This window comes from Folsomia candida, unplaced genomic scaffold (assembly GCF_002217175.1).
Source record: "Folsomia candida strain VU population unplaced genomic scaffold, ASM221717v1 Fcan01_Sc002, whole genome shotgun sequence".
In the NCBI taxonomy this organism is placed as follows: Eukaryota; Metazoa; Arthropoda; class Collembola; order Entomobryomorpha; family Isotomidae; genus Folsomia; species Folsomia candida.
Genome location: NW_019091194.1, coordinates 87,053 through 105,729, shown reverse-complemented (window position 1 = coordinate 105,729; position 18,677 = coordinate 87,053). Strand labels below are relative to the sequence as shown.

General features: G+C 40.2%; 1 protein-coding gene across 3 annotated transcripts in view; it reads left to right on the top strand.

Annotated features, from left to right (window-relative positions):
* The first annotated feature begins 6,835 nt into the window (after positions 1-6,835).
* Positions 6,836-18,677, top strand: part of LOC110845255 (pro-neuregulin-2, membrane-bound isoform) — a 41,720-nt gene continuing 29,878 nt past the window's right edge. For all 3 annotated transcript variants that reach the window (XM_035847186.1, XM_035847185.1, XM_022091642.2), the window contains exons 1-4: positions 6,836-8,139; positions 8,686-9,300; positions 9,705-9,854; positions 10,054-11,119. In XM_035847186.1, the coding sequence (XP_035703079.1) occupies positions 9,223-9,300; positions 9,705-9,854; positions 10,054-11,119 (1,294 nt within the window). In that variant the 5' untranslated portion in view covers positions 6,836-8,139; positions 8,686-9,222. The remainder of the gene's footprint in view (positions 8,140-8,685; positions 9,301-9,704; positions 9,855-10,053; positions 11,120-18,677) is intronic.

Here is an 18,677-nt window from a genome sequence, read left to right as displayed (position 1 = left end):
GAAACAATCAGCAATCGTATTTGCATTGCAGTGATGATATCAAACCTTTTAAGAAAAATGTGGGGGGCGGATTTTGATCGATCCATAAAATGTGATGAGGTTCGAAAATGATGTTTTATATGGCACAAAATATGTAGTAGACACTTGATATTTGAGAGTAGCTAATTAAATATATGGAGCATTTATGTATGTATAGAGTTGATGTATTTACGTAATTATCTAAGTTTTGAATGTTTATTACACAAGTTTACTATTTATTTCAACGTAATTTTTTTGATCGTTTTATCATGATGATTAATTTATGTATAAAAATAATACGCATATGCATATATACATATTGTTTTTCTATTGTTAAAATATTTAAATGAGTATTTAATAATGAAGTAAATAAAATAATAAAGTAAATAAATTCTGTACTAAATATTATACGGATCGTTGCAATAATAAATAAATCATGAATAAATACATGTTTAAAATTGAATCTGCATTGGTCCTTAACCTCTTAATGACGAACTACGCTTGTAGTATTTTATTTTCATGGAGGACAAAATACACAAATATGCATCGTACGGCATAAATTACCCGGATAATAAAATTTCTAATAAAATGAGAGCATTTTGTGGAAAACTCGATGGTAAAAACTGAATTTTTCGATATATTTTTCATAAATTTTGGAATTTTCCATATACCAACCAATGTTAAAAAGTGGATTTTTCGTATTTTTCGTAAAAAAAACTCAAAAATTGAAAACTGGTTGAAAATTTTATATGATTTCTATCAGGGTGTAATTATGAAATCAGTATTGGACCGAAGAGAAATTTTATTTTTTTAAATCAGTAGTGCGAAAGAGGTTAAGTTTTTATAAAATTTCGATTTTGTTTATCTAACAGTATACAAACGAGGACTTTTGTCTCAATGACTCGACTTTTGCATGCAACTGATTTCTTTACGTGGGCATCAATAATATCATAAATCCGAGAAAAGTGCAGCTTTACGAATCTATACCGGAGACTCTTACGCGATCATCTCTGGGGGGAAAGGAATGAGGAAGATGCTGCTTCGCTGTGGTCGATTAGAGCCGTCGTCTAAAGGAAAGATAAATGACCAGGATAATTTTCTGCATGAGATATCCTACTTTATGCACTTTTGACAAAACTCTCAACATCATCTCCCCCTCTCCCAAAGCCATCGCTGCACATCAGTTTCATAATTTATCATGAAATCGAAACATTTTTTTGTAGGGCATACATACATACAAAAATATGTATTTCATGTCGCGAAACAGTGTTTCGGGTGCAATTTAATTAATTGCAAGAAATAATGGGAGTAATAAAGTGGTTTCTTGCATGGAAATATTTTGACCTGCAAGGTGTGAGAAACTACGTCCCCCCGCTATAAATACTTCACACGGGGCGTGGCTAGATGGCGCACGTTTCTCCTACTTTCTCCCAATTTCTTGCACCTCGCATTTCTTACCTGGATTGCTTTTTGCACTGCAAAAAATTTAGAAAACCCCGCAAGCAACTTGCAAGATATAGCTGCAAGAAAGTGGTTTCTTATTTTGACCTGCAAGACTTAAAACTACGCCCCACAGTTGGACTTCATGTGGCGCGTGGCTAGATGACGCATATTTCTTGCACTTTCTCCCAGTTTCCCGCACTTTCTCCCAGTTTCTTGCACCTCTCATATTTTTGGCACTTTCTTGGGCACCTCGCATTTATTTCTTGCGTTAATTGCTTTGCGGTGCAAGAAATGTAGCGTCCCCGAAGCACTGGCCGGGTCGATGAAATCAATGATAAGCACATAAATAAATCACGTATAAATATCCGAATGAGAAGATTTACTCATGCAAAAGGAGCACGGGAACATGTCTCAACATTGATTTTTGATTTCATTTCATTGCACTGCATCAGTCTTTCCTTCCTTCCTCGTCTCTCTCGGAGATGAATGGTCAGTGACCATTATATTAGGGCGAGCAGTGGCCGCGGAAGGAAGGTGTGGGGACATTAACATTGTAGGATGGGGGAGGGAAGGGTTTGTATAAGATGGGGAGATGATGGGGACACTGAATAACTCTGGGGACATTGTCCCTCTGTCCGCGGCCACTGATAAAGCGAAGGCCGTTTCTCTCTCTCTGTGCATTTTTGAGATGCAGGATCGAGCGACGTGCGGACAATGGGGCAAAAGAAAAGAGATCTTTTCTCTAACACACTCCACTCCAGCGTCGATGAAAAGAACGGACGTCGTAAATCGGTGAATCTGCAGGAATCTCGGACAAGAATGAAGATTCTTGCACAAAAAAAAGAGACTTTTTGGCATGTGACACTGTGCTTTACTGCTTCGTAGTCCTACCAAAACTTACTCCACGACTTACTTATCATTAGGCCGTGAAGTACTCTTCCTATCAAGAAGACCGACATTATTATGACCAAGTTTTTTCCAGCAGCTCGATCTCAACTTTCTTTACACGATTTACAAGGGAGATCTCCGAGCGGATGCTCTCAGATTTTGAGCAAATTAGTGTGAATCGATGGTAAATTTGATTAGTATGAAATTTGCGAAAGGCTCGATCTCCCAATGGGCACGTTTAGCAGAGATATTTGCATCCGAAGAGGAGAAAACGCAGCTTAAAGTAGACAAATTTTACACTTTCAAAATTTACTGCGTGTTTTCTCCTCTTTGGATGCAATATCTCTGCCAAACGTGCCCATGTGGAGATCGTGTCTTTCGCAAATTTCATACGAATCAAATTTTGCAATCGATTGACACTAGTTTGTTCAAAATCAGAGAGCATCCGCTGGGAGACTTCCATTGTAAATCGTGTAATCCAGTATTGTAAAGATGAGGAGAAAAGATTCGCAACTTTCTTCCAACCCTAAAAACTAGTCCCGTTGAGATAAATGCAGGTTGAATTGCAGGCTAAAAACTTCATAACGAACACAATCCCAAAGTGGTTTTATTGTTTATTGTGGGAGTAATAAAAGAGGAATCTCGTGTGAAAAGCAGTGGCCGCGGAAGCCGTGGGGACATCTGGGTTCATTTCCATTGGAGGGAGGAGTTTATATAAGATGAGCAGATGATGCGGACATCGAATAACCGTGGGGACATTGTCCCTATGTCCGCGGCCCCTGGTAAAAAGTTAACCCAACCACGGACTAGCAACTTAACTTTAATTTTACGATTCTCAAATGGTACCTGCGTTGAAGAGAGTTGGACAAATTTTGCCTATGTATGCAGTGGCCGCGGAAGCAGGGGGACCTTTCCCCCAAAAAATTCATAAAACTCTTATCTTCCCCTGTTAAGAACATATCTTTCCTCCTCCTCCCCCTATCTCTCACAATGCGAATGTCCCCACATGTCCCCCCGCTGCCAATGTATGCACATATATGCTTACCTCTTCTTCGGAAGTTTGTGGATTTACTCACGTACCCATCTTAGCAAATAAATCTGCAAAAACGTATAACGGGGATAAAATCTCGAGTCTGAATCGAATTCCGGGTTTGAGAAGGAGCAAGAATAGCATGAAATTCATATTTATTTATCAATCCATCAACGCGTGCCTGCCGTACAGATGAGACTACTTGTTACAACACCCCAGAAATCAGTGACCATGTCATGTTTGAAAGCAAAGTGGTGGAGGCAGGGTATTCCGACCTGGGTTTTAATGGGTTGGGTTTTATTGGGTTTTAATGGGTTTTAATGGGTTGTAAATGAATAAAACCCACTGGGTTTTACCATGTTAAGTGGGTTTTATTTGGGTTTTAATGGGTTTTATTGGGTTTTAATTGAGTTTCACCTTAAAACTACATTCTAGAAGTTAAATACACCTCCTATACGTTAGAAGGCGTTATCTCAATTCATTCTAAAGTAGTCTATTTCATTACTATTCTAGTGTATGAAAATTCGGAACAAATCAACAATTGACTCCATCCTTTAGCATCACAGATTTCAAGTGTTATAAAACAAAAATAATTTCCGAATAGATACAAATTCCGAATTATTTTTGTTAAGTTATTACTTAAAACTAATAAAACCCAATAAAACCCATTTAAACCCAATAAAACCCAATAAAACCCATTAAAACCCAAATAAAACCCAATTAACATGGTAAAACCCATTAAAACCCATGGGTTTTATAATTTTTGATTAAAACCCTGGGTTTTTCCGAACCCTGGGTGGAGGATTTTAAGGGGGAAAAGGGGCTGATAACAGCACCAGCGTGGTTTGTGTAGTCGGTTGGATGGTTACTATCTTATTTTTCGTATATACTTTACTACTAAATGCTAAATGTGTATGTGTACGTAAGTAGCAGATGAACTTCTTCTTCTTCTTACAACCGACACGGTTTTCTGAACTTTCGTACCGACGGACGTCTCAACCTCAACCGTTCCGAAAATCGAAATGTATGTGTACGTATGTATGGCTGGTAATATGCAATGCAAGCAAGCAAATGTCAAGCTGCATGTAACGTATAACTAGTTAGGAGGGAGAGGATTGCAGGTGTGCACTCGCAGATTTTGGGGAATTTTTTGGTATTTATTTACATGTTGGTTAAAGTTCGAAGTGGTTGAGGAGCCATATTGCAGCTGCCACACCCACTCAACGGGTCAAAAGGGATAAACCATGTTCTGAAAAAATATCCACCTGAACCGAATTCGGATATTTCGACTAAAAAACATTTCTATTAAACCGAATTCGAATATTTCGACTAAAAATATCCATCTGAACTGAATTCGAATATTTCGACTGAAAACTATTCATCCGATCCGAATTCGAATATTTCGACTGAAAAATATCCATCCGATCCTAATTTGAATATTTCGACTGAAAAATATCCATCCGATCCGAATGATTTGGATTCAGTTCGGAAAGTCGGATAACCCATTCAACTCTAATTTCCAGATAATTACTCTATCACATCCCACATCAATCTCAATCTTTTCAAAATTGTATTTATTGTCAAATGTATTTATAAGTGTCAACTTTATTTATTGCTAAATGCCATCAAAATCTGAAAGTGCAAAGCTCCGGTGCCCTCCTTCTTAATGCAGCAGCAACTGCAACCTCTCCTAACTAACTCTTTTTTCCTTCTCCTTGGCACACTCCATGCTTAATAAAAGCTTAAATCGCTCTGCTTCTTACATACTGCGATGTGATCTACTTTGAATGCAACGTTTAATAGGATCTTCTTCTTCTCCTGGTGGCAGTAAACCTTCCTTCCTTTAAACTTAACCCTACAATCAGTGGCCGCGGAAGGGGTGGGGACATCTGGGGAAATTAACATTGCAGGATATAGGAGTCCGCGGTTTATAAGATGAGAACACCAAGTAACTGTGTGGACATTGTCCCTCTGTTCACACCCTTCCGCGGCCACTGATCCCGACGACGATGATGATATCCCACCAATTTTACTTTTACTTGTTCCTCTCACATATCTATCTAGCCGTACATACGTACAATTACACATTTTACACTAACATAGCAAAGGAACGAAGGAGCAACGCGGGCAGCGGAGCAAAACCGAAATCAACCAAACCGAACCGTGTGGTTGGCAAGGAACGTACGTATTTACGAACGGTGGTGCGTTTAGAAGAAGACGAGGAAAAAAAGTGCATGCACTTTGTCTATTAGTTTTAATAGTTGAGGTAAATGCTGTCTGCTGCCTTTTACCAGACCAGTCTTCTTCTCCTTCAGTGGCCGCGGAAGCTGTGGTGACATTAACATTGTAGGATAGGGGAGGGACGGGTTTGCATAAGATGGGGAGATGATGAGGACATCGAGTAACAGTGGGGACATTGTCCCTCTGTCCGCGGCCACTGTTCTGCTCACTTTACATGAACATATATTTGCTCAAACGGTACGTTTTTATTCACGCAGGTAAAAAAAAGAGTTAAATACTTGATTGTTTCACTTGTCCTCTCATTTAAATATTACAAATTAATAGAATTGTTTCATCATATCCGGTACGATATGTAACTGTGTGCCATCAGTATGTATGTATGTACATATATGCAAACACCGCAAATCAACAACTTTGACCCATTACATACACATAAAAATGCAAACTTTAATTACTCACAAAGTTCAGATGGTGCAGATGCAGAAGGAGAAGAAGGATTTTTATGTATAACAATTATAACCAATTATTCGATCAGAATCATCAACCACCATCTAATAACTTTATCTTTTCTCCGTTTAAGCGGATTGTATACTTATCCCTCCTGCCAATCATTTATAGAGAAGAAGAAGAAGAGGGCACAAACAGAGCATCTCACACACAGTGGCCGCGGAAGGGTGGGGACGCAGAGGGGCAATGTCCCCACGGTTATTCGATGTCCGCATCATCTCCCCATCTTATATAAACCCATCCCTCCCCCATCCTACAATGTTAATGCCCCCACGTGTCCCCACCGCTTCCGCGGCCAGTGTCCGCATACGTCTATGTAAAAAGGTAATAATAATGCAGGCACGGCATACAATTAGGATATTCATATAAGTTGAAAAGCATTATACATAGCGATCCGATTTGTGCAAGAGACTCCCCCCATGTCCCCACCCCTTCCGCGGCCACTGTCCATCCACATACATACATACATACACAGTGTAAAAAGGTAATAATAATGCAGTCACGGCATACAGGATATTCATGTACGGGGATAAGTTAAGCGTTATAAGCTTACGGATTTGTGGGAGAGAGAGAAGTTGGTTTGTTGGGTGAGTGCTTTACTTTACTTTTGCCTTGCTTTGGTTTACTTCTGGACTAGGGAACGGTTGGTTTGGTTGGTTTTCATGGATTGGCAGTGAGTGTGTCGTTCGTATCGTGTTGAACAAACCAGTTGTTCATCCTGCTTCTTGTCGTGATGAGCTAAATTTATCGGAGAGGAGGCTTCTTCTTTCTCGGGGTACAATGTGCTCTTCTTCTTCTCCCAACAAGCTCCCACCACTACGAAAACTACTAAAACTTGCAGCCGAGGACCAGTAGTAGTATCGGCATCCTCGGATTTCCATCATCTTCAAATATCTCCTGCAGCAGCAGTTAAGAAACTGAACGTATTACTTTTACACAGTTCTTTTTCTCTGCCCAAAACTCGGTTCGATTCCGTGCAGAGAACAAACACTTCCGTGTGTGTGTCTCAATTTGAATTTTCTCACGTAATCGAGAGTGCCATTTTGGTGATAAAAATTTGTAATAAAATGAATTATACAGTTTTTTCGTGCTGCCTTAATAACTTTGGTCCACGTGGATGGATTATTTCGTAAAGTGTGCTTAGTGGACAAAGTGAGACTAATCTGATTCAGTAATAAAACGGTTTATGTGAGAGAAGGAGAGACAAGTTGAGACATTTGTGCCGGCTATTTGCACACAAGGGACAAAAGTGCATGTGTACAAGTTGCAAAAATTGAGAGAATGGACAAGTCTAGACTTTCTTCTGCACCTCATCTCTCACTAAATTGGCAATGGGATGGGATGGGATGCTCTAATGTTAAAGTATTCGCATAAAAGAGTTTCTGCAAATTTGTCATAATCATTAGAATAATAGTAGTACCAATTCGGCAACGATTTCTTCTCATCCTGCCTCGTGTTTAGTATCCATCTAAATCAATTCAAGCTGATCCGAGAGTCAATTTCTTACAAACATTTGATCACGTTCTCGAAGGATACGGAAAGAATTGTCAGTGCTTCGATTTCTGATAATAATAATAATCATTGGTTGAAATAATATCGATAAGTCTTAATGTGCAGTAATACGTAATGTGGTCCCGAATAACTTTGACTGGGAATCCGTAGTGAAAACATTGGATAATTTGAACTGTGAGTTGTTTGGTTGCAATTTAAACTGGGGAAAATTTCCTTGCTCGACAACAATAAAGCTACTTCATCTGCATTACATTTACTAGTCAATCCTAAATACAATACCAACTTGTTGTTGTCTCCCTCCGTCTTTCTCACATAAATCTCAACTAATAATCGCCCATTTACCGGAAAGTTGTCACAGACACACAAGTCGACACTCGGAAGATTCTCAACTGGGCATGATTCCCATGCATATTTACGTATTATGACGAAAACAACACGTTAAACTTGCACATCTAGACGGCAAGGAAGAAGAAGTTCTAGTCATCTCATTATTACAACTGGTACGTAAATATGTACATATGTAACACTGCATTTTCTTAACGTTCAGACATCACATGTACATATTTAGATGTGTATGTGGATGGATGTAAATTCCAAATTTTGAGAACATTCGGAACTCATAAAATTCAATGAGTGTTGTTATTCTTCTAAGCTCGTGCCACTTGGTGGGGAAAAACAGGGCAAGTATTTCCTGACTTGGATTTTGGGGGTGCTTATTATTTAGAGCATTTACTTAAGTGATCATTATTATATTAGCGTTTTGTCACAAGTCTGAGGGACAAATATTACATGTGCATGAAGAGTCATCGTATTATTAAAGTTGTGTACATACGAGACAACAGTGGCCGCGGAAGCTGGGGGGACGTCTGGGGACATTAAACTTGTAGGGAAGGGGTTTATGAGATGAGAAAATGATGGGGACATTGTCCTTCTGTCCCCACGCGTCCGCGGCCACTGCATAAATACAAGACAACAATGTAAACCCATTAATTAATAAGTTGATATTGGATGATTTATCTGCTCTATTGTACTTTTATTCACTATAGGAAAAGAAGAAGCTCCCTTTCAAGTCACATATTTACATTAGATAGCAATGATCCCTGATAAATTGATCTATGTATCAAAAATCTACCCAGCTACACCCAAGTCGAACCTATTTACTCATCCGTCCCCATGAAAACGAGGTGTGATTTAAAAATGATATTTAAACCGAACTGATTTTGATAACGATCAAAAACGGATATTATTGTGAAATTGTGTTAAAAATTTTTGACTATTACATAAAAACTGCATAATTTGAGTGATATTCGTGTGTATAACTACTTCTTCCCCTAAATAAATAACTACGCTGATATTTCGTCAAATCAAGAATTATAGAAACGTCAAGATATCCGAATTTTCCATCCCGAGATGATGGTGGTGTTGACCCGGTTGCAACAATGTAAACTAAAGAAATCCATCTTTAAACGGAGAAAAGTCCGTGAGAGTTGTACCCACGCCGCGAATTGTCCTCAAGTAGGAGACGTTTCCGCTTGTTCTTTGTCCCGTGAACGTTGTGGCCTGATAGAGTACTCTCAGCCGCGATGAAATACATAATTCTCGTCCTTTGGACATTTTCCTTGTTTCTGTTAATGTTCAGTTCATTCCCATTCCGTGTGGAGGTAAGGGCATTATTTATGTAAAATAGAGGTCTCCCAGCGTATGCTCACAGATTTTGAGTAAACCCGTTGCCAAATTTAATTAGAATGAAATTTTGCGAAAGACGCGATCTCCCAATCGGCACGTTTGGCAGAGATATTTGCATCCGAAGAGGAGAAATCGTGTCCTAAACTTGACGAATTTTACACTTTCCAAATTTACTGCGTGTTTTCTCTTCTTTGGATGCAAATATCTCTGTCAAACGTGCCGATTGGGAGATCGCGTCTTTCGCAAATTGCATACTAATCAAATTTGTCAGCGATTGACACTAATTTCCCCAAAATCTGAGAGCCTACGATGGGAGACTTCCAGTTTTTAGTTTAATTTATGTTATCTTAATGTCAAATCATGATTCCTCCTCGGCTAGTGTCGCCCTACACGGGCAGGACCAGGTCCTCCCCGACCGCAGCAGCAAACCATCCCGTTTAACCACCATCTCACTTCCTGTCCCGTTCTGGAAGGTCCATCAGCTAAGAGATTCAACCCATGGCCGGACCTTTACACGCCAGACATCACGGTACGTACATAACCACATAATTATGCAAAATAGATAGATATCCAACATTGACAGCGGAAGCAGGGGGACAGGGGGGTCATTCCACCCCAAAAATTCAGCAAAATCGTTACCTTATCCATGTTGATAAGTGCCTCCTTGTCCAATCCCACCGTGTTAATGCCCCCAACTTTTGCCCCCACTGATATCTACCTTATTTCAGGCGAAAGTCTGGGAATCTCCCATCGTCCTGGAAGGCACGGCCCGTTCGAGAAGCGAGGTCCGTCCAGACGGCACATTCGGCGTGACATTCGACCTCCACCGCGTCGTCAAAGGGGACGCCCCCCTTCTCCGCCGGAGGCGACAATTCAGACTTCAATTCCTCGAAAATTTTGACCCTTCCTCCGAACATTTTAACAGAGACAGAGACTTGTTCAGTGGTTCCCCCAACAGAAGGAACAATAATCCTAAAAACCTTAATAGTAAAAATAATACCACCACCACCTCTACTACGTCCGCCCTTCTAAGTTCGCAGTCTCAGTACCACCCCCCACCAAACTCTAAGTCTAGAAGTGTACCATCTAGTAATAGCAATAATAATAATAATAATTTTAATACCGTCTACAACTCACATTCGAACCCCCCCAGAAGTTCCGCGGCGGGGGGCGGGGGCACCATGACCATCAGCACGGGGAGATCGTCATCCTTAAACACGAAGCAGTTGCATCAATCCTCTCAGCTTCAGCTTTATCATCAACAGCAATCCAGAACCTTATCGGGGGCGACGGGGTCGACCACGAGACAAGGTCAAGGTCAAGGTCAACCTGCCCCACGGCAACAACCGGCGAGGTCACAAGTGTCGTCGGCGTCGTCACAATTCCAGCAATTCCGTCAGAGTCCTTCTTCGATTGGGGGGAGACCCACCCCGCGGCCGCCGACGTATTACCGAAATTCGTCGCTGGGGGGAAATTCCCCCTTCCAACTAAGACCCCCAGTGAATAATCCTAATAATAACAATAATGTGAACAGAAACTTGGGGGGTGGGGGTGGTAGTGCCATGGGGCGACGAAGTGGGAGAAATGCGTCCAATTACCCCAGAAATTTACCCCTCCTACAACAGCTCCAACCCGTCCCCAAGTGTGTCCCCCCGAAAGCCACGGTGAAAACGGGACGTAAATACTACGTGTTTGCGGCCAAGGTGGAAAATCATTTTATTGCCGTTTTCTCCGCGGAGTTAGCGAATAAGAGGAACACGAAAGCGGTGGAGAGCATTTTGTGCCCGGGATGTGGTGAGTGAAAATTTTTTCATTTAAATTTGTATTAAAAATTTGCACAGAAAAATGCATAAAACGAGACAACTGGACGATGCGGGGTATTCATTACGATTTTGCATAATGTTCGCAATTTCGCAAAAATATTGGCGTGAAAACTGATTTGCGAACTCATATAATGAGCACATACAGAAAATGGTCTAATTTTAATGCACAAACAATAGTATTTAGTTCGTAATTTTTTTAAAAATTATATTGCGATTGCGATAAGAACTCGTAATGAATACCCCAAATATTTACAAACACGACTTTGTGCAAAAATACACGATAAAATGACCAAGAGAAAGCACGTCTTTCTTTTATTTCATTCTTCTTCTTCTTCTTCATTACTCCGATAAGCAATAAGTAAAAAACAGAGTCGTTGACTTCCTCGGACAAAATGGGACATGAGCTTTCTCCAAGGACTTTTTGCATCAGTTTGGTCCGTGAGTATGTAGTGGTCGTGTCGTGCCGGATTTCACTGCACTGAAATAAAGTGACTCGTATGACTTTATTGTGAAAGTCGTCAAACCAGTTTCTCATTTTTTTTGTAGGATGCAAGCATTTGCAAAGTGCTCTCCTTAAATATGCAATCCTCTATTTTCCTCACATTTAAGTGGTGCAGTGTAAAATGTGAAAGAAAGTGGAATGCATTAAAGTCATGTATACATACACAATGGCCGCGGAAGCGGTGGGAACATCTGGGGACATTAACATTGTAGGATAGGGGAGGGAGGGGTTTATATAAGATGGGAAGATTATGGGGACATCGAACAACCGTGGGGACATTGCCCCTCTGTCCCCACCCTTCCGCGGCCACTGTATACATAACTACACACAATGGTCTATCTGTTCCCGTGATCCCTATAACTTCTCCCCGTAATTTAGTTTAGTCTGGAACTTAAATGAAAGACTTTATGCAAAAAAAACACAGATTTGCCAACATTTTTACTTCTTCTTTAAACATTTCGCCAACCTAACCTTGAGTAACCTTCACTCTGTCTTAAATAAGTTCATCCTAATAATAATAATTAGACAGAAATGGAGAGTTGGTGGTATTATCATTAAACGACATGTATAATGATTGCAAAACCTTTACATTCTCGCCTGTGGCGTGGCGTTGGCGTAAGTGCAGTTTTGGTTTAAAAAGGCGTTGGTGTACGTTTACACACACACACTTTGGCTTGGCACTAGTTGACGAGGGACAAGGCAAAGGCCAATAAACTCGGGGATAGATGGATAAGTTAAGGACGGTCGGTCGCTTATGCGGGATGAGATGAGATACTCATTCCCCGAGTCGGCTTGGTCTTCTTCTTCTAATGGTAATGAATGATATCATTTTGGTTGGGTGTACTGTGTATGTCTCGAGTTGAGTGCATGTATGCATACGTACGTACTTTTAGTGTAATATGAGAGTATGATGTAATGGGATGCATCCAATGGGGCATGGCAAGCCAACTACGTAATTTCTTTCGGGATTGTACATAATGTATGCAGTACTGCACGCAATCTGTACTCGTCTCATTTCTTCTTAGGCTTGATTCATTTCTCAGTTTTATATGACAGAGAAAGAAATCAAAAAGAAGAAGGGAAATGCGACTGCGGTAAAAAAAATTGATGTGTCCACCAGCTTTCACTCTGTTTTTCTTTTTTGGGTGCATTTTCCCTAATAATAGTGTCACTTCCTGGGTTGATTAGGTGGTGAGCAGATGGTCATTTTTGTGTGTTGTGGTCAGTCTGGTATACATAGAGTGCATTGGCCGCGGACAGAGGGACAATGTCCCCACGGTCGTTGGATGTCCGCATCATCTCCCCATCTTATATAAACCCGTCCTACAATGACAATGTCCCCACAGCTTCCGCGGCCACTGATCGAGTTTATGAGTTGGATACATACGTGATAGCAGACACGCTCCACTTATCATTTGTCATTAGTGGACACCAGACCGTGACATGCATCAAGTGATGTGATGGGTTGGTGAGTGACTGACGGACACTTTTCTCGGATATGTACATACATATTTAAGCAGTAGCACGTACCTACATATTTGTATGTACATATGTACATACGTGTCGTGTGGAGTTTGATGATAGTGAGCTCAGCAATCATGGTTCGTTCACTTTAGATAATCAGCCATCATTGTTAGTTTTAGCTTTAGCAGCCACACACGACACATTTCCTGCTCAAACTTTCTCCCGAGTTAGCAAGTAGTGCAAATTTTTACTTTATTTTGTGCACAATTCAATCCTATGTATGTGAAAAGTTTGTATGTAATAATTTGCATGCATGTATGTAAAAGTTGTCCCATCATAATCATCTCCTTTTATGCGTATGCACATTGCAAAATTGAGACAATTATGTCATTCATTTGTAGCAACCAAAATTGCGCACGTTTCCTAAAACTTTCTTCCCTTCTTTATGTCTCAATCAGCAAATGAACTCGTTGCAAAATGAAATGGTTTCATAACTCGACAAATTGCGGGACGGTTATCCAACCAAAATTCCTTTTCTCGGTTTAGCCAACTTTTATTGTAAATTACCTTTAATCGCTTCCGGCATTCTCACTCAATATATTGTTAAGTACGTCAATACTGGTAGGTTAGGCAAATGAAGCAACAATTTGCATATTTCTCAGGTTTTAAACAAATAAACGATGTACTGCAGTGCAGTCTGAATAAAGGTTGAAAGTCTCGTTAAAGAAAATATTGACGGATTTTAAACTCATTGCTGGATGGAGTTAGCCATACTTTTAGCAGGAGTTAGTTATGTGTATAAATACAGTGGCCGCGGAAGCTGTGGGGACATGTGGGGGCATTGCCATTGTGAGATAGGGGAGGGAGTGGTTTACATAACAGGGGAAGATGATGTGGACATCGAACAACCATGGGGACATTGCCCCTCTGTCCACACCCTTCCGCGGCCACTGTAAGATACGAACCTGGCAGAAAGAAGAGAGACAGAGGGCAAAGGTAAAAGGAAAAGTGAAACACCTGGACTTTGTTGGTCGGGATGTCAGATAAAACCATGTATTCTACGAAATTGCTTGTATCTTTTTCGGGTAGACTGAGCGGATATAAATCATCCCTCGGGGATTTTGGTTAACACGTTGTAGACATGCTGCATCCATTTTAATAGACGGATTTTGACCAGTGAAAGCTGTTCGAAGAAGATTCTAAATTGATTCGGTCTGCAATTTTTAAAATGTCTCATTCGACTAGACATAGGCTTATCGACATATGTACATGGATAAGGTGATGGGAAGGTAGTTCGTTACGGGGTTATCGAACTCCAAGAAGGAAGGTGACATGCATGCAATGTTCGTTATTATTCCGTAATGAATTTCCGTGTCTCAATTTGAACCTGGGCTGCAATTTGTGATCAATCAATGGCAATCCATTTTTTAGTTAATACATATGTTTATCTTAACAGTAAGAATAATTATGTCACAAGTTTTTTCAGCAAGTCCAGCTAAATTTCATAATTTCCCTTAATTTCATAATTTCCTAAAAACTTGTGCAGTATTATCCTCGTTACTTCGTTAGCTATGTAACCACGCTGTCTCACTCCTTCGCAATTTGGGAAAGGTGACGAGACATTTTCTCACCACATGTCTGGCTAGCTTACAGATTACGCTGAATAAGTAACACTGCATAAATACCTAATCTGGACAAGAATTTGGGTTAAAACGTGATTTTTCTTGGGAAATGTGTACCGTACCCATTTCTTCGATGTGTGGAGTCCCTTAGCATTATTTTTTCTGCCATCCTTATTCCACTAACTTTTTTTTTTATTTCTTGTCGATGCGGATAGCGTCCAACTCGAGCACTTGTGCATAGGTATTTCACACAACAATACGACAACAAAGAAGATCCCTTCAGCCTTATGAAGTGAGGAGAATAACATGCAGATACTTGGACTTTAGTCCAGTCTATGATTATTTATTAAGGTATTTACCCATTCAGTACGGAATATTGTTGCGATTAGTTTTATTGTTGGGGGACTAAAATGAGAAAAGATTTTGGTCGGTTAGTTAGTCCAACTCGAAAATGAACTATATGTTACTTACACATTTATGCGACATTAAGTATACGGTTTGAACGTATTATGTCCACTGCCTCCTGCTGCTGCTTATCCGCCGTTGTTAAAGTGAAACGGGGAAAAGTTGAAGAATTTGAGATTAATTTTATTGAAAGTTTAGGAATCTTCATTGAGAGTTGAGTAGGGATTACGTTTTGAAAGCAAATTTGAGGATTTTCACTTAATCCGCAACCCAAACCTTAGCCACGTAGATACACACAATGCGACATAATTCTATTAAGCGAAACAGTTTAGTGGGTTTATCTGCCGGCCGGTCGGGCTTGTCATGTCATCTTGGATCCTATTCGCATCTCATAAATATCTCACTGACAATGGGAGCGCAAACCGTGTTCAACCCAAATTATTTTGAGACCATGTTAGTTTGAAAGAGCAACTCTTTAGAAATAATGTTTGATGCGGTATTTGTTCAAATGCGAAAAATTCTGCACGTTTTGGGCGCCGCAAGTTCGCGAAAATTCTCAATTTTCCAGCGGAATCTGTTGCTTGAAAAATTGAAACTGAAAAATTTGCAGCAACAATTCGGGAATTTGTGGTGCCCAGAACTTGCTAAATTTTTCGTATCTGTGCAAATTCCGCACTAAATGTTGAGTTACTTTTCAAACTAACCTGGTCGCAAAATAATCTGGGTTGATCACGGTTTGCGTCCCAACTCCTCGTCTCATTCACATTTTTTCAAGGGAGGCATGAGACTTATAGAGATTTGGGTTGTTACTCACACACCTTCGAAACATTCGGTACGGTTCAGCCAAACAAACAGTGGCTTTGTAGAAAAAGTAGAAATGTGACTGACTGTCGATTTATTGTTAACAAGGGTGGTTGGATTGTTGGCCGGGGAAATTAGTGAGTTAGTCTTGAATGGATGGACGAATTTCAGGTGAAAAGGAGCGAAAAAATGTGTCCCTTTGACTCCCTTCCGACTCGACCACCTTGTTTGTACATACACGGCCTGCCCTTGTTATTATTTAACATTGGGCTGGAGGGTCAAAGGTACTTGGTTGACTGGTTAGGAACCTTAGCCTAAAGTAACAACTACACAGCAAACCATTACAGTGGCCGCAGAAGGGTGGGGACAATGTCCCCTGGGTTATTCGATGTCCCCATAATCTCCCCATCTTATATAAACCCCTCCCTCCCCTATCCTACAATATTAATGTCCCCATAGTCCCCAGAGACAGCTTCCGCGGCCACTGACTACCAAACCAAACCCACCACCTCCGTGAAACTATGCTGTCAAACTGGACCGATTATTGTGTACAAATCGCCTTTACCACACCTCACTTAGCCGAGCTTGCCTTCACTTTCTGGTCCTGAGCTCCTGTTCAATTTCCGTATATATTTTCGTTTGCTTTGTCTCCTTGAATTGTTGTCTCTCTCAGGAGGAATAATAATAATACGACTAGACAAATGAACCCTCTTATTGGAGCAATTTACCAAAAATTCTATTGACGTGATCTCATAATATGAAAGTCTTCATCAATCGAATCCACCTCCACCTACGCGAAAGGACTCATATTTTATTTTCCCATTCTTCGTCTGAGAGATTTGGTCAATTGAGTTTTTGAGATTGTGTTGTCAATGCAAAAATGAGGATGAGATGGGTTTGTAAGTAAATTATGCTGAGTCGGACACAGTGGCCGCGGAAGCTGTGGGGACATTAATATTGTAGGATAGGGGAGGGAGGGGTTTGTATAAGGTGGGGAGATGATGGGGACATCGAATAACCGTGGGGACATTGTCCCTCTGTCACTTCCGCGGCCACTGGTCGTCGGACATGATATTATTACCGAGTGGTGGTGATGTCAGTCTGGGAACACACCACACCACAAGAAGAAGAGGAAATGCTTGGGATTAAATCGATCCCATTGTTCCTTCATCAATTGGTTTGGTAGACACACCTGGTTTTTTGGTTTGGTTGATCTATATGGTCAGTCAGCAGCTTTTCCTTCCTTCACCAGAGTCCTCTTGGTATCGGAAGATCGGCAAATTCGAAACGTATACATTTATGGACGAGTCAGGAAACCTGTGTATTTAACGAATCGTGTGTAACCCTCGTAGTAGTAAAAGTGAGCCAGTTGGTCTGCTCGTGGTGGTGTGGTTTTCGAGTTGTATTAGGAATAAAGGGAGAGCAACAGATGTAATGAAGTGGAGGTAGCGAAGAGCGTAAAATTCTGGATTGAATGGTACAAGCACGTGCTTTAAAACGCGAAAACTTGCATATTTATGACCTCTGACCTCGTTTATACGGGGCTATGGGTTTGCCGTGCGTCGAAATCATTGTGATTTTTTTAATCCCCGCCCTAAAAAACGTTTTAAACGATCCAAACTAAAAATTCGACGTTTTTGACCTCATCACCGTGACCTTTTGACCTATTAGGTCACTTAACGAACTCCCTTTTAAACACTTAAAAAATTAGATTTGCATATCCGAAACCAAAACTAATAAAAATTGATTCTTTCGAAAGTTATCGTACAGACAGACGGACAAATCAATCTCAATAAGTAGCCTCTGTTCCTATAGCTTCTTAATAAGTACATACTTATCTATGTAACAGGGAAGGTATAAAAAACAGTTTTAAGAAACTTAACAACACTTCTTCGCATTACATACTTCATTTTTCTTCATTTCATAATGCGGCTGCATGATTTCAGAAGAAAAGATACATGAATTATCTGTGCATCATGCCGATGATGACGAGTAGAGAGAGACCCAGAATTACGGCAGGAACTAAGCATTTAACATTCTAAATGGCAACAAAGCGATCATTTTCTTGGCTTCGGAGAGGGACAGGTGATGGGCATGAGCTTCCTTCCTCCTCCCAAATACATCATTCCAATAACGCACCATTGTTACAGGCCACCGTGGCACGGCAAACATAAAAAAACAACAACCGGCTCAAAATCATCCCCTAAAAATACTGCCACTTACTCGGTCTTTCTTTTAAAAAAACTTAATAAGGGAAGAAGCCGAGAAGGACTTAACAAGCCCCTCTTTCCATAAACATGAACTTATTTAAATAGAACAGATAATCATCCAGGAGTTGAAGTTGTATTTTTATTATATTGATTCTAGTTTTGAGATCAATATTCAACGGAAAACAAGAAATTAGACATTAGCAGCTTTAATATTTAATTAGGCTTTTACCGTCTCAGGTTAATTTGTCGTTTTTAGCCCGAGTCAGAACTTATGTACCCATCATTGTGGTCTGTTTGTCTATCCATTACACCCGTAAAACTTATACAATATCCGATCGCCTTGAAATTTTGGACACGTGAAACGTGCAAAATTAGTAATCATCAAGTTTCTTCAAATTTTAAGGACTACATTTTGTCTAAAGAGCAAAATAGTTTTAAAGTGTATGTAAATATGCATACCTATTCTTATTTCTTACTTGTTGTCCAACAACAAACGTAGCACAGGTGACTTTTTGACAGAATTTA